General features: G+C 57.1%; 1 protein-coding gene across 2 annotated transcripts in view; it reads right to left on the reverse strand.

Annotated features, from left to right (window-relative positions):
- FBXL20 (F-box and leucine rich repeat protein 20) overlaps positions 1 to 13503 on the reverse strand; it is a 33832-nt gene extending 20329 nt beyond the window's left edge. Inside the window, exons 1-2 of one of the 2 annotated variants that reach the window (XM_032202776.1) lie at positions 13420 to 13503; positions 1662 to 1723 (exon numbers count right to left, since the gene is read on the reverse strand). In XM_032202776.1, coding sequence (XP_032058667.1) covers positions 1662 to 1723; positions 13420 to 13440 — 83 coding nt within the window. In that variant the 5' untranslated portion in view covers positions 13441 to 13503. Of the gene's footprint in view, positions 1 to 1661; positions 1724 to 13049; positions 13104 to 13419 lie in introns of those variants that run through there. The other variant, XM_032202775.1, reaches the window with a different exon arrangement.
- Positions 13504 to 15198: the final 1695 nt, after the last annotated feature.

Here is a 15198-nt window from a genome sequence, read left to right on the forward strand (position 1 = left end):
CACACCCACCCTGTCCCCCAGTCAAGAGTGCTCTGGGAGCCGCACGCTTCTCTGTCGTGGGGCGTGACGACTGCTGTCCACCTCTCGCATATCCTCCTACTCTTTATTTTGCTCGAGTACAGCTTTCCACTTTGCAACCACATGCATGAGGCATCAATGCCATCTGCAGAAGGAACACGCCAGCGAACAAGCCTTCACGCAGCAGCGCTGCTTAAACACACGAGTCTTTGTCTTGTAGACAGCGACGCTCATTTACAGGAGATTCCTGCAGATAAAGGCATCCAAGTTTCTCTTTCAAAGGCCGCACTGTCGATCCCCACTAATTAATTTTCACAGTATGCTAACAGTGAATTCCAACTCTCAAAACTATTACTTATCAACTTTAACATTTATAAACTCCACCTCCTGATTTTCCCTAGGTTCTGCATGATCCCAACTGCTTACTCTTCCTACGGCACGTTGGGGTAATAGCAAGAGGAAACCCCAAAGCATTCCCACGCTGCAGAAATGCATGCAGTGCTGAGAACCCAGCCACAGGTTTGCACTGACCAAGCTCCCATATGGTGCAGGAGCCTCCCTTGCTCACCACAAATCCTCCTCCAGCCACCCAGCGACGTTCCCCAATGCCACCAGCCTCTGCCTGAGTGCTCCTTGGTCACTCTGAGCGAGCTGCCAGGAGTTCACCCACGCTCCAGCAAGGTCCTGCCCCAGGGGAGCCCGGTGCCCACAGACCACTGCCCCCTGAGGTCCATGCACATCCTCAGTTAAACTCAACCCCCACAACCTTGTGGTTTTGCTTTTGGGTGAGTAATACTGGCATAGAAGGAGTTGAATCCAACTAGAGATGCTGCTACAGAAAATACAGGAGACGGTGTGGCCAAAAGAGAAAGTCAATTTTTGCTTTATTCACTTTATTTCACGAGTGAGCTAGGAGCCGCTTCTTGTGCCAGAGCTCTTCTCCCCAGGCTTTTATCACCATTAAACGCTGACAGGGCTGCGCAGTTTCTTGCAGCTCGAGAATTTTGTTCGTGTTAATAATTCAAGCCACCACCTACAATTTGTCACCGTTTACAGTCTCGCAGCTCAGCTCGAAGCACTGATGAGCAAGACTTCACTTCGAGACGCCGAACGGAGGGCTGAGCCAGCCACGCATCACCCCTCGTGCTGCTCCCGTGCCGGGAAGGCAAGCTGCAAATGGCATGCAGGGGTGTGTGCGAGCGAAAAGCAGCACAGGGAGCAGGCAGAGCTGCACGCCAGCATCCTCCGAGCCCCATCCCTTTGATCCTGGCCAACAGGGACCATTCTGCCATTTTTATTTGGAATTTTTATTTAAACGCAGCACTTGTCAGAGATGGGCAGAATCCTGTCCTACGCGTTACCCTACGCTTACATCTCTTTTCATTAAGGGCCTGATTAGTCCTACAGTTCTTCCATCTACAAAACAGGCGACCGGCAAATTAATTTAACATTTTAAGAAACAAATCCTAATAACATTTAGCATAAACCGCCACTGGTGCAGACCTTTGATCTGCTTCTGTTTGTCCATGGCTTTGTAAGTGACCCAATCCAGGCTCGTGATTTACGAGCATACCAGCGAAACCAGCTCCTGGCTGCAAATAACACAACACGACACAGCTGAAATACAAATCAAGAAGGCTTACCGAAGCAGCAGCTCTTTTGGAAGTTTTTTGTTGATCACAGCTTCGTCATTGTTTGAGAACATCTGTAAACAAAAACAAGTCAACAATTTAGCCATATATTTTCATTAAGGAAACAAAACCTACTTCACTCTAGGGAAGAAACTGCTGGTTAACAAGGCCATTTCCAGAGACATCTGGCCCAATAAATTCCCCAAAGGTAAACTTTGCACTCAACTCCTCAAACCCCTGGATTAGACCATAACTAATATTACATCCCACGTGGTTTTTAAATGGCCCCAAAACGCTGTGCGGATTGGCAGATTAAGTATAAAGGAGAGTTTTATTTATTTATTGATATGAATGGTAACTGGGGGGTACTTGTGAGCTGGCACTGCCTACAGGAACACATCGGGGACTGCTCGTTCCAGTCCTCCAGCCGTGCCACAGCCCCCTGAAGGCAAACTTTCACGTGTGGTTCAGAGCAGCCACATAAGCATATGGGGAACGGGTCAGAGAGAAGGGAACAACTGAGCAGCTCTAAATCCATCAGAGGCTGAAGACATCGGTGCAGCAGGGCTGGTTTCTGCAGCCCGAAAGGAAGCCAAGGGCTGATGAAGAGGAGCCTAATGAAGCTGTATTAGAGCTCGCACAGCTCTCAGGAGCCCTGAGGAGAAGGGCAAACAGAATTTTTTGCAGTCCCAAAGCACGGCTTAAAGGGAGGTGTGATCATCAGTCCTGTGATGGGAAGAGAGGTGACTCTGGAAAAGAACTGTGTTCTCCAAGGCCCTGAACCCAGAGCTTTGTTGTATCCCATAAGCTATTTCATGCAAACTTGCAGCAAACTGGCCAGCAATGAGATGGGACCCTCTGACCAGCTAAAGCAGCTCACGAGCTGTAAGAGCACGAGAAACTTCTTTCTCAAGGAGTCATACAAAAAAAAAAAAATACACCTGCCAAGCCTCATGTGTTTCTTAAGGCGTACCGACATGTATTTAAAAGACTTTGTATAGTCTTGCCATGGTGAAAAACAAACAAACAGAAAGCCTCCACACGCTCCTGCCTGTGGGAGGAATGATTAGAGCGCCCTGCGAGTGGCACAGCAGCAGCGCCTCGCTCCACTTGGAGGCGTGCCTCCATCCCCAGCACTGACAGCAACCGAGAAGGAGCTTTAATATTCATAAAGGTTCCCTTCAGCCTCCTGGAGGGCTAAGGGGTGCTCCTCCTGAGCCACACACCCGGTACAAACTGCTGCTGGACTCTGGGCTGAGCAGGCTGCTTTTCACCAGCCCAGGCAGCGCTCCCGATCAGTCGGGCTGCAGGCACACGACGCAGGCAAAACCAGCCCGGGCCAGGTCACTTAAGTGGTAGAGGATCAGATTAAGAGTTAAAAAAGGAAAGTAAGGGCTTAGTGGCTTATGGGGCTGTGTGTGAGGCCCCGATGGGAGGCAGCAGCCGCCCAGCAGAGCCCAGTGCAAGGAGCCGACGTGCTGCCACGATGCCTTCGAGCACGGTTGGTGACAGCCCAGCGGCTACCCCAGGATGATTCCACCACTACAGGCACACGACAACACCCTTGGAGCCAGAGGGAAACTCAAAAGCTGCTCCAAGCCACAGTTTGCTTTTTCTTTTTTGATTATCTGAAGCGCGCTGCTGCAGCAGGCCGTGAACTCTCAGCGTTCCCCCCCCCAAACATCACGCAGCCGAGAGGTGTCGTCCTCCCCCGCAGACGCTTTGAGCACTTCCCACCAGCAGATATCACAAGTTAACAAGCCCTAAATGGCCCACCAGGCGGCTTCTCAGCCCCCTTTTGCAGATAACCAGGAGGGAAGTGCTGCCGCACCAGGCCAGGCTCCACAGTGCTGAGCCCTGGGATCCCATCGTCATTCGGGGGCTTGCTCGATCAGCTGGGGAACAGAGGGAATTCTGGAGAAAGCACTAATGAAAGAGCAAGGCAGAGGAATGATTCATGGGAAAACGAGTGTGATTTTTCTACCCCCAGTTACGAGAACAATAGTAAATAGGCCTATCTGTCCTCTCCTTCCCATTATTGTCCAGGCCAAGTCTGACATCCGAGCCAGCGCCCTCCGTCACAAAAAACAGGGGGGGGAGACATTCAAGGAGCAGATGCGATCGGGGTCGGACGCTTCCAAGAAGGAACCGGAGTGGAGGAGCACAGGAAGCCTGAAAACAGAGCCCAGCAGCAAGGCCTCAGGGGCATGGGCAGCACGGCTTGGGCTCAATTCCCATTTCAAGGCAGTTGCCATGCCCATCCTTAATCAAAATCATCCACCAGGGATGGATGAATGCAGACAGCTTCTTGTTTTTTTTTTTTTTTTATTCCTCCTCTGTGGGGAGGACAGAGGTGAGGATGGGCTGGGACCGTGAGGCCAGCTCAGTGCACCCAGGGACCAAGCTGCACAAGAACCAAGAGAGCCTGAAAATGTTAGAGCCTATTCCAGGCTTCCAGGCCTCTGGAGCTATTCCTAGAGACAAATCTTCCCCTCGCCGTCCTTTAACGCCAGGTGTTACTCAGTGGAATAAGTTCTTCTTGACAGGATATGGAAAAATACACGCTTCTCACCTAAATTTGGCAGGCTGCACGTACCACAAAGCTCAGCTGCCCAGAGCTTTTCCTCTCTGGGCAGTCCCCACAGCAACAATGTCTGTGGGCCTGGCAGGTCAGGAGGTTCTTGCCTTTGGTAGAACATAACCCAAAGATTTATTTTCACAAGGTTTCAGTCACTGCCTCAGTGTCTGAAGCTTGAGCAATGTCTTTTCTAGCTAGAACAGGGGGGGCAGATCCAGAACAAACGCCGTGGAAGCGTGCACTAGGCTTTAAGATTGGTATTAAAGAAGTAGAGGTTGTTGTAGCCTGCTGCAAGGGTAAGGGAAATACGTCCTGCCAAAATGCCAGAGCTGGACAAAATTCAGAATGGAGAGTGCTGCAAATCCCAGTTATTTCATATCATTTCCTCTTGGGATCTTCAGAGCCACGTCCGCACCCGCAGAGTTTTCCAGGGCTGATGTCTGCGGGCAGATTCACACAGAGACACGCCACAGCCCTGCGGGTATTTGGTGCACACACCTCTCAGCATCCTCCAAGTGGAAGCGCTTCCCCCTTCCAACAGGGGCTCAAAAAGGAGAATGAACAAAATCCATTTCAGTGCTTGGCAGCACCTCCACCAGCCCAAAGAAATGATGAAACCGGGAGATTTAATCCTGGAGTCAATCCTTTATCGAGCAAGCCAATTAAGATGTTAATGCGCTGCTTACATTTACTGGGCAATAAAAGGGGAATTACAAGCAGGTGGCTCAGCTGAGAGCAGGCTGGAGCAGGCAGGGCCGAGGTGCACCCCGGGTGCCTGCACGCCACGGGGGCAGGGAGCCAGCAGCGAGGTCAAAACCATTCCCCATCCAGCCTCCAGTCCTTCACACGGACTCACCAGGTGCCCCTGAATTCAATTACCTTTTCCTGCTCTCTCACACAGCAATTAGACGCCCCGGAGATGAGGATGCAGAGGTCAGGAAGCTGCTGCGATGCGTCTGGGGGCTCTGCTGGGCCTCCCTCCGGGGCGCCGCCACCCAGCAGCACTCAGACCACACGAGCTTGCGAGCACAGAAAGGACAAAAGCGTCCAAAAAACACCCTCATCACCTCCCACTGAAATCCCTCAAGCACCCACTGCAGGGCACGGCAGCCCCAACTGGGTCACAGTGCTCGACATCAACACAGGAGCAAGGTGAGAGCCCCTGGCAGCCGGGCGTGCGGCGATGACAGCGTGTAATTACCGGTGGCCCTGCACGAGAGACACCCAGGTATGCCCCGTGCTCGGCACGCACGCAGAGAGGGACGTGAGCAAGAGCTGATGCAAGCCCCAAGTGAAGCAACTCAAAGCAGGCATGGATTATTCAAGCTGGAAGACAAAGCAGGACGTGGTGACATCCCTGCAGCCACCCGTTCGGCCCCTGAGCAGCCCGGCTCTGCTTCGCTCCGGGAGCCATAGGAGCGCAGGACTCAGCCCCCTGCCGTGCTCAGAGCCACTGTTCCTCTTCTCCCCATAACACACGGCGTGTTGTACTGGCCAGAGTGATCCTAGAAGCTGGCAGAGCCAACAGCTCCTCCCAGGCAGCCCCCACTCTGCCGTATTTTAGATGTTCCCACCTGGAAAAAAGATGCTGCACTAAGGGAGGAGGCTCCAGCACCAGGCTGCTTCAGTCTGCAAAAGTGAGGACAAGCTCCTCCGCCGACAGCGTGCTTCCTGCTCGCTTTGAGGGCTTTAAGCCTCTGCCCATCAAACTTTTGAGCTCCTGCCCCCCAGACCCACAGAAAGCCCCCAGCACCGGGCTGCCCCCTGCCCACAGGGGGGTCTGGAGGAGGCTCGGGGCCGGCAGGGGTGCTGCTGTTCTCCTGGGAAGGGCTGGGCATGCCCACGAGGAACCAAAGCTTTGGCTTTCCCTTTTTTGCAATCGGAAAAAGACACTTGAGAAGTTTCTAACGGAGTTGCTTCAGCATTTACAGTTTACTGGACGCGAGTGAGGAATATTCAGCTGGAGAACACAAAGCGCGTTTCATTTTCCTTCGCTCTAACTATTCCAAGCATCTCCCTGTAAGCATCTCTGAACTGGCTGCCTGCATTTTTAGCGAACAACAGCAAACCCGCCTGACACACCAAAAAAAGACTCGCCGCTAGAACAGCGGCAGCGGGGACTTTTTTTTTCCCCCCAGAAAAGTGCAGATTAGACACGAAGAGATGCCCGGCTGCCTTGCCTGGTGCTGACCAACGCCAGCATTTCCCCAGCGCTTCGTTCCAGGGACGTTTTTGCCCACGGAGGAGGTGAGGAGCAAAAAGGAGGGACCTCTGGAAGGCCAGGACCTACCTGGGCACACACGGCTGACAGCCAAACACAGCAGGAATCCTGCCTCCTCGGCAAACCCCGGGGAGTTCACTGACACAAGCCAGCGTTGGCCACCAGGGCTCCTTCGCTCTCAGCCTGACCCTTTGCAGGACTCCTTCCCATGCAGAAGCGCCCACCGGGAGGGACACCGACGAGGTGGGATGCTCCATCCCCTCCGCGTGCTCTCAAAGAAATCATTTTTAATCAAAACAACCCCCCAAGCCCTAAATTCAGAGGCATCTGTGCCGAGCCCAGCCGGCACCGGAGCGCCCGGCGCCAGCCTGGAGGCGGACTTTGGACTCAAACATTTTGCTTCTAAAGCTCAGGGGGGGAAAAAGGGAGGCCGGTTATCGGGAGCTTCACAGAATTCAGTGCTCTGAGGGGCAGCAGAAGCACTCGGACATGGGGCTGGGGGCTTTCTGCTCGACGTTCACACCAGCCCACAACACGGGGTGCGCCTGAGAGCCCCGAAATCCCAACCGGCTCAGGGAGCACCCGTGGACGGCAGCGGGATCAGGTCGGTGCGGACAGACACACAGACACACAGACAAACAAACCCCTGGGCCCTGTGACCTCCAGGTGCTCAGCAGGAAATTAAAGCTATAAATATTCCCGAAAGCCAGCACAAACACCGCCGGCATCGGGTTCTCAGGAAGCGTTTCGTGTCTCGATACGGAGCAAACGCGGCAGAACGGACACGACCTGAATCAGATCCCCCCAAACTTGCGTAAATACCCTTTTTTAAACGCTGTGATTACAGAACTGGTGTAGGACAACCTCTTCGGAGCAGCCTTACAAAGAAAGGAGGAAGGTGGCTGGGGCTGAAGGCTTCGCTGCTGCTTGGACCCGGAGCTCAGCACCCCCGGTCCACCCGCACCCGCCAGCCAGACCCTCCACGGCCGCTCGCAAGCGCAGGAAATAAAGTGATTAAAACCAAGGCGGAAACCAGACTGCAATTATTAGGGGATAAATAATGCGTTCTGGAAACTGTTTTTAAGCTAGGAAAGGTGGGGAATCAACAGTTGCCTCCGTAAGTGAGGGATTACAAAGGCAGCTGGCGCGCTCTGCCAGCTGACATCCCTCCCCAGGCTGTGTGGAGATGTTTCTGAGATCACCCCTCAGAGCTGCCAGGGAGCTTTCTGCTGCTCCGAGAGGAAAGAACCGAAACCTCTGTGCAAATTCACGCCAGTTTAAATGCTGGTGAGCCCTGGGAGGTACCACTGCTGTCTGCCAGGGGCCACACGGAGATGAAGGAGCCCAGGAGAGCCACCGAAAGGCAGCAGGAGGCACGTCAAACCCAGCACATCCCCTGCACTCTAAGGTAGTAAAAGAAAAAAAAAACTGAGCGTAAAAACCAAGACGTGGAATCCATTCTGCGTCTGCTTTGCAGGAAGAGCTCAGCAAAGCTCCAAAGGGACTCCTTACGACCGCTGCCAGCACAACCAACACCTCGCCTCTGGTTCTGCTCTTCTGAAAAATGAAATCCAGCGCTGCTACAGGGCTGAGACACCTGCAGCATCATCAGCACGCCTGGAGTAACCTCCAATCCCCTTTCCCAGCACGAGGCTCAGGGGAAGCAGAGGCTGGGGCGGGCTGAGCCTTGCCAAAGGCACCGAGAACTCTTTGCGTGGCCGAGAACCGCCGTGAGGCGACGGCCGCGGCTCCTCGGCACGCGCCGCAGAGGCTGTGCGCACACCCGCGTCCACACCGGGGGAATTTTGCTGCCAGCCCGCGGTTCCACAGCCAGTTTTATTTCATCCCATCCAGCCTAATCGGTGCAAAGCCTCCGAGGAAAATGGCTGGCTGCCGAACAAAGGCGCTGCCGCCCCGAGCTCCGGCACCGGCACCGCCGCCGCGCCGGGGCAGCTCCCGCGGCACCGCCAGCGCCCGCCTGGCTCCGGCCACGGCCGTGACTAAGCAGCACCGGGAAGAAATGAGCCAGAGCCCGGCCGGTGAAGGCTGATTATGGGCTTAATCTCCCTAAAAATAGCTCGACGGGCAGTTTGCTCGGCGCACACCACCGGAGAGCTTCGCCCTCCTCAGTGCGTTAGGGGAGCTGGGCAGTGAGGAGAGGATGGGGCACGGGGAGCGCAGCCTGGCCGGCACCTGCACCCAGGAACGGGGATAAAATAATGAATGGCCTTTTTTTTTCTTGAATTGGCAGTGCTGGGAGCACGAGAGCGATGAAAGAATCGGTGAAGCCTGACAGAAACCCACCCCAGAGCTGCCTGCTCTGCTGTGCAGCCCCGGCACAGCAGCGGAGCGGCTGGCGAGGGCGCTGCACCCGGAGGGCAAAGCCCCAAATCAGGTAACGCAGCACAGGTGACAACCTGGGGGACGTCTGGGGCAAAAAAAAAACACATTTCAGAGGATGTACCACGTGCTACACCCTGTGGTTGTACAGCTACAGGCTGCTGCCGGGTACCAGGAGGGCGCATCCACGCGCTTTTTGCTCGTCTGGGTTGTTCTCCAGCCCCAGCCCCGACTCCAGGGCAGCTTCCCACAAACAAAGCAGCCCACGACTGCACCCAAAAGCTCTTGGGGTTTCGGTGCAGGGCTGGAAGGCACCACCCGGAGCCCCCCGGGGGCATTCCAGAGGCAGAGGCTCGTGGTTCATCGTCCTCGTCCCTCCCAGGAGTTGTCTCACACCCAAGAGCTGCAGAGGTCAAAGGCGGCTGGCATCTCGTTTTAAATAGGTGGCAAAAAACAGCAAGAGGCAAAAATACCCCGTACGCCGTCATCAGATGTGGTTCTGGGCGTCGCTTTTTTCTTTTTTTTTTTTTCTCCAAGCTCCATTAAAAACCTCAGCATCCTACAAGTGGTCAGCTGGGTATTTTACGACCTATTACATAGATTTGATTTAAAACGATGCTACTTTCTCACACACACCCTCGAAAGCTTTAAATATAGACGGCTGACCATAAAAAAAAACAAACATCCAAGAGCAACAAAGGAGGGTATAAATACGACAAAGACTTCCTGGCTGTGCAGGGACGTAGCCATGGCCGTGAACCACGCTATAAGACAGCCAGGATCCCTGTTTATTTTTTCCTTTGGCCACTTCAGCAGCTTCTTTTAGCAGGTCGGCAGCTTGCTGCAAATACCTTCCGAATGGATTTTTCTTTTAGAGCCACGCGTGAATATCCCAGGCTCCAAGCGAGCCCTCCAGCTCCCCGCGGACGTACCCAAGCTCGGCCTGACTCGAACACCGATTTGATAAACAAATTTGCTCAGCCAGTGCCCTGCCTTCAGCTCCGTGTTTGTGGCCAGGAGCTCGTTGAGTGCTGGCTTTGTCACCTCCGAGATGGGGACAGACCCGACACGAGCGCTCAGACGGAGCCAAGGACGGTGCCAGGGTGCAGAAGGAGGGCAGGGGGTGCCCCCGATGGCCCCGCAGCCCGGCTGGATGGGGCCCGACGCCACCGCCTTGGCTCTCGGCTCGGGGTGACTCAGGCGGAACCCACGGGGAGGGAACCTGGCAGCCAAAATAGTAATTACCTGCCCTGTGCAGGCCCCAATTAACAGCGGCGCCCGCGACGAAGCGAGGCAAAGCCCCGCACGCCGGCCAGCCCTGCTCCTGATGGGCACGGCGTGGGTCAACACCTCTCCTGGGGGGCCCCAGGGGCTTCCTGATGGCCCCAGAGCACACGAAGACTCCCAAAATGAGGCTGTGCCCCCCACAAACAAGGCCAGGACCCCTCACCTGCAGACCAGACCTGGGCCCGGTGCTCCTCACTGCCCCGGTGTCAGCGCACAGCTGGGGAGGAAAGGCAGAAAGGCAGGAGGGGGCATTTCTGCCTCTTTTCTGCCAAAAACTCAATGCTTCCACTCCTGCCCGAGCTGCCAGTGGCTCCTGGCAGAGGATGCAGCAGGAGGAGGACACGGGGACACGGGGACACAGCGGGCAGCAGCTCCCACAGCCCCCACGCCGCCTCTCGCAGGTGGCGCAGGCTGAGGCCAGGCTCACCTAATCCCCCTCCCAGAGCTGCTGCTCCGCCTAATTACGGCCTGGCCGCGCTAATTACAGCAGGGACAACGTGCTGCTGGCCAGCACAGGGCCGAGACGGGCAGGGAGCTCGAATCCTGCCCCCACTTCACCGAAGGATGCAAGGTTCCCAAAACGCCTTCCCCGTCACCAGCCCCTTTTGTGGTCGTGGCCGTTCCCGAACACAGCTCGGGGAGCACAGGGGAGAAACTCTGAGCACCCAGGACCCCCCCCACAGCCCCCTCCTCAAACCCCATGCTCCTGCCTGATCCCACAGCCTGCCCCGAGGGTTTTGAGCTCAACCAACCCGCCTTTGGGTGCCAAAGCCCTGGGCTGGAGCACGGGGCTCAGCCGCAGGTGAGCGGTCGCCGTTTCCCTCTCCTCATCTCAGCTTCCGCACAACTTGGCGGACAGGAACGATTTCTCAGGCTTCTGCCCCAAAAAGTCCCCGTCTCCAGGAGCGCTGGCTTAAAACAGAAAGCGAGCCATAAGGTAACACCGAAATAAAACAACAAAACAGGGACGGGGAGCGAATGGGAGCCTGGAAAAAACCCGGGCATCAGCTCTGCACCCCCCAAAAACACAGCTCTGTGCTCGGGCACCCCGCCAGGTACCTGCCGAAACCAAACGGGGCCGATTCGAGCGTCCCCCCCAGCAGGGATTCCTCTTCTTTTCTGCCATAAAAGCGGGAGGCAAAGAGTTACCCGCTGCCCTGCCCGGGTCCCTGTGTTTACACAACCTCGTGGGCTTGAAATAACAAAGCCCTGACCCAGCGCAGGAGCAGCCCTGCACCGGGAACAAAGGCGGCCCCAAAAAGGAGCTGCCTCGCGCCGCCGAAACAGGGAAAAGGGAAATTAATTGGAAATTGGGAAAGGGAATTGGGGGTAACCGAGCTTCTGGGGCTCGGGTTTGGGGCATTCCCTGGTCCCGTTCTGCTCCCAGCTCACCTCATCCCACCCAGGAGATGACCCAGGAATGAGGGAGGTTGTTGGGGGGGGGGTTGTCGGAGCTGCGTGGCATTCAGCACCCGAAACCCCAAGAGAAAAACGCTCCAAAAACACGGAATCGATGCACTTGGCCTGCAACGGGGTTTGCCCACCCCTCAGCCACATCCCCGGTGTTTATTCCTGATTTTCCTCCGCCCCACCAAGAGCCCAAATCGGCTCCTGCTAACGGGAGGTTTGGGTGTCTAAAAATCAAGGATCCCTCCGTGCTTTGGGTGCTGGCAGCCCCCCAAGGGAGCCCCGTTTTGTAGGGAGCATCGCCCCCAACCACGCGCGGGTCCCCCCCGTGCTGAGCAGCTTTCGGCTTTAGGGATCCGAGCGACCCCAAAAAGCTGCACCCTAAGCCAAGGGCACAGGGATGAATGGGGGGTGGGGGGGGGGCTCATTTGGGACAGGCTCCTATGGGGCTGGGCAGGAGGGGAGCTCAGAGGGAGCAGAGCAGAAATCCCCCCCCCCCAAGAAGACGACCTCCAGAAGCCCAGCCCCTGCCCCCTCACCCTAATTTTTTGGGAATTTTTTTGGGGTGAAATCCTCACCCAGGCCACTCGGGAGCGGATTTGGGAACCCGGCAGGGGCAGCTCAGGCCCCCGTTCCCCATCCTGGGGGGGTCCAACCGGCCTCCCCCCAGCACACCGGGCGTTACCGGGGGCTGGAGGCTGAGCCCCCCCCCCCGGGCAGAGCCTCCCCAGAGGCCTCCACCCCAAGAACCCCCCCCCCCCCCCCGAGCACCGGGTCCCGTCTCGGCTTGTCTGGCTGTGGCCACGGCCCCTTCAAAAAACAAACCCGTTTTTGAGGGAATAAACCAGCATTTGGCTTTTCAGGCCTAAAGGTGGAAAAACCACGAGCTCGAGGCTGGGGGCTCGCGGGGGGGGGGGGGGGGGAGCAGGGGAGGGGGTCGGGGCTGCACCAAACCCCACAGCCCAAACGCGGGGCCTCGTCCCTGGGGGGGGGGGGGGCACGGAGCAAAAAAAAACAAAAAAACCCACGAGGGGGTCTCGGGGAGGGGGGGTTGGGATCAATTCACCCCCCGAGCCGGTACCGGAGCGCCGCTTCCCAGCTGACCACAAAGCGGGGGGGGGCGGCACAGAACCCCCCCGAGCTATAAAACCCACCGCCCCCAAACCACGACCCCCCCAAATCCCCCCCCCAGCACCCGCACAGCCCCAGGGAAGGGTTTGGGGGGGGGTTGGGGGGGGGCAGAGCCCGGCCTGGCCGCGGACAAAGGGCCCGGAGGCCGCACAGGGCCCGGGGCTCCCAAGCGCCCCCCCCCGCGCCGCTCAGGGACCCGGGAACGACAAAATCACCCCCCAGGGACCCCCCCCCAAATCCTCCCCCCCCCAAAACCTCCCCCTCCTCGTCCTCCCCCCTCCCCTTTCCCCTTTCCCTCCCCACCCCCCCCCATTACCCTCTGCCCCCCCCCCTCCCGGTGACCGATGGGTGCGGGGGGGGGGGGGGCCCAGGACACCGCCCCCCCCCCCTCAATGCCCCCCCCCATCCAGTGCCCCCCCCCCCCCCGAGGCCTCACCTCGAAGCGGCTCCGGGTGACCCCGTTCATCTCCCGCCGCATGGCGGGGCCGGGGGCTTGAAGGTGGGGGGGGGGGGGGGCGAGGGGAGGATGGTACCGGGAGGAGGGGGGGGTCCCGGGGGGGGGGGGGTCCCGGTGCCTCGCGGCCTCCGCCCGCCGCGGCGCCTCCTCCGGCCAACTTCGACCCAAAACAAAAACACCACCTGCCAGCAACGCGCCCGCTCATTGGTCGCCGAGGAGCGGCGGGGGGGGGGGGCACGCTGCGGCGGGGACGCCCCGGGAGGGGAACGGATCCGGGGCCCCCCCCCCCCCCACCACCACGCTTCTCCCCCAAAATCTCCCCTCCCTCCCCCTCCCCGCGCCCACCTACCCCGCAGGCCGCCGCGCCCATTTCGCCGCCGCCCCGGGGATTTTCGGGGGGCTTCGGGCCCCCCCCTCCCTTCCTCCGGTACCGGGGGGGGGTCCCTCGGGGCGCCCCCTGCCCCCCCTCCCCCCCCCCCCTAAACCGGGGCCGCCCCGAGGGGGCTGCGGGGGGGGCTGCGAGGGGGGCGCGGCCCCCGCCCCGCCACTCCCTTCCGGGTGAGGCAGCGCCGGCCAATCGGTAATCGCGCCGCGGTGACGTCATTACCGCGGGAAAATCCCGCGTGGCCGCCGCCGAGCGCCCCGAGCCGAGGCCGCTGGGGGAGAGGGGAGCGATCAAGGGGGGCCCGGCCGGAGCCCCACGAGCAAAAGAGCCCCAAAAAAACGCTTTTAATCGCCCCGTAACGCCCGCTGCAGCTGAGAGTAAAAGGTTTGGCTTTTATTCTGTTTACACGTTTATCTTTCCAATACTGAAAGATGTAAAATATCGTCGAGAATAAGCAAAAATAGTTTAAAAATAAAACATTTGTAGGAGACCAAAGCGTTTACACACGAAATGTCTGTGTAGGGAGGGGTGTACCTCATCTCGCACCGCGGTAGAAGCAGCATGCAGCTGGCGCCTGGCTCTGGTCTCTCTCTCTCTCTCTCTTTCTCTCACACGATACAAAACGGAGGGCATACAAAGGGGTAGGGTACAGTGCATCAAAACGGATCCAACAGCTTTCAGCCTGCTACGACCACAGTTCGGGCCCTGGTTTCTCTCGCAGCACTCGGTGTCACGGAGGCTGAGAGAGGAGGAGACTTGGTTCCCTGGATTTCTGTGGGTGTCCGCGCCGCCCCCCTTTCGCAGGAGACATTTAGAGTAGTGAACTTTGGTCTTGGGCAAGCAGAGAAGGAAACGTGTTCAGCTCTTCCCTTCCAAACGCATTTCTGTGTCAGTTCTGAAGCTGAACAGTATTTCCTTTTAACTTTTACTGTGTTTCAGCATTGGTAAAACATTACTCCGATCAACAAGTCCAGCACACTCCTCCGTGAACTCCCCAGCCCTGATTTGACTTTTAAGGGCCTTGTTTGAAGGCTCTTTACACCTTCACGCAGCCCTGAACGGATCAGAGAACTTCTTTCAGACAAACAAACAAAGAAAGTAACTTACAAAATGAGAGGGGCAGAATGAAAACAGCTGACAACCTGCTGGAGCCTGAGCAGGTTTTACTTCCCCGGTGCAGCCGCGGTAGCAGGGTCTCAAGATAAAGCCATCTGGTGCTGCATTCCTTACATCCTCTTCAGAGACACCCCGCAGTCATACGAGGCTGATGCTGCGTAAGATAACGTCATTTGCTCCGGGTTTAGGCTTTATTCACTACTTTTCTATCTCAGCATATGAAGGTGGGAGCACTGGGGAGGGGGAAGCTACGGTATGCAGACCACAAGGAGCAAAGGATGACGGTTGGAAAATACAAGAAAGGGCAGCTCTCTGGAGTTCAGGGTGGCTTTAGGAAATTCAGGGCTCCTGCACCCTACAGGAGCCTGGGAATGAAGCTGAAGGCAGGAGGAAGTGGTGAAAACCCCCTGCAATTAACTGAGTAGTTGCCACCCTACTGAAAAGACATCTACCTTGCTATGGCTTTGAACTGAGCCAGAAAATAAACTGCTTGCCTGGAATATCACTGGGGTCAGACCGTAAGCAGGACTGGAAATCTCTGTGTTTAAAAGAAACTTAGATCCTTGACATGGTTTCAGGCTGCATCCCCAAGCGCGAAGTCTAATCTCCTTCCCACAGGTGAAATCC

Source organism: Aythya fuligula, chromosome 24, assembly GCF_009819795.1.
Source record: "Aythya fuligula isolate bAytFul2 chromosome 24, bAytFul2.pri, whole genome shotgun sequence".
In the NCBI taxonomy this organism is placed as follows: domain Eukaryota; kingdom Metazoa; phylum Chordata; class Aves; order Anseriformes; family Anatidae; genus Aythya; species Aythya fuligula.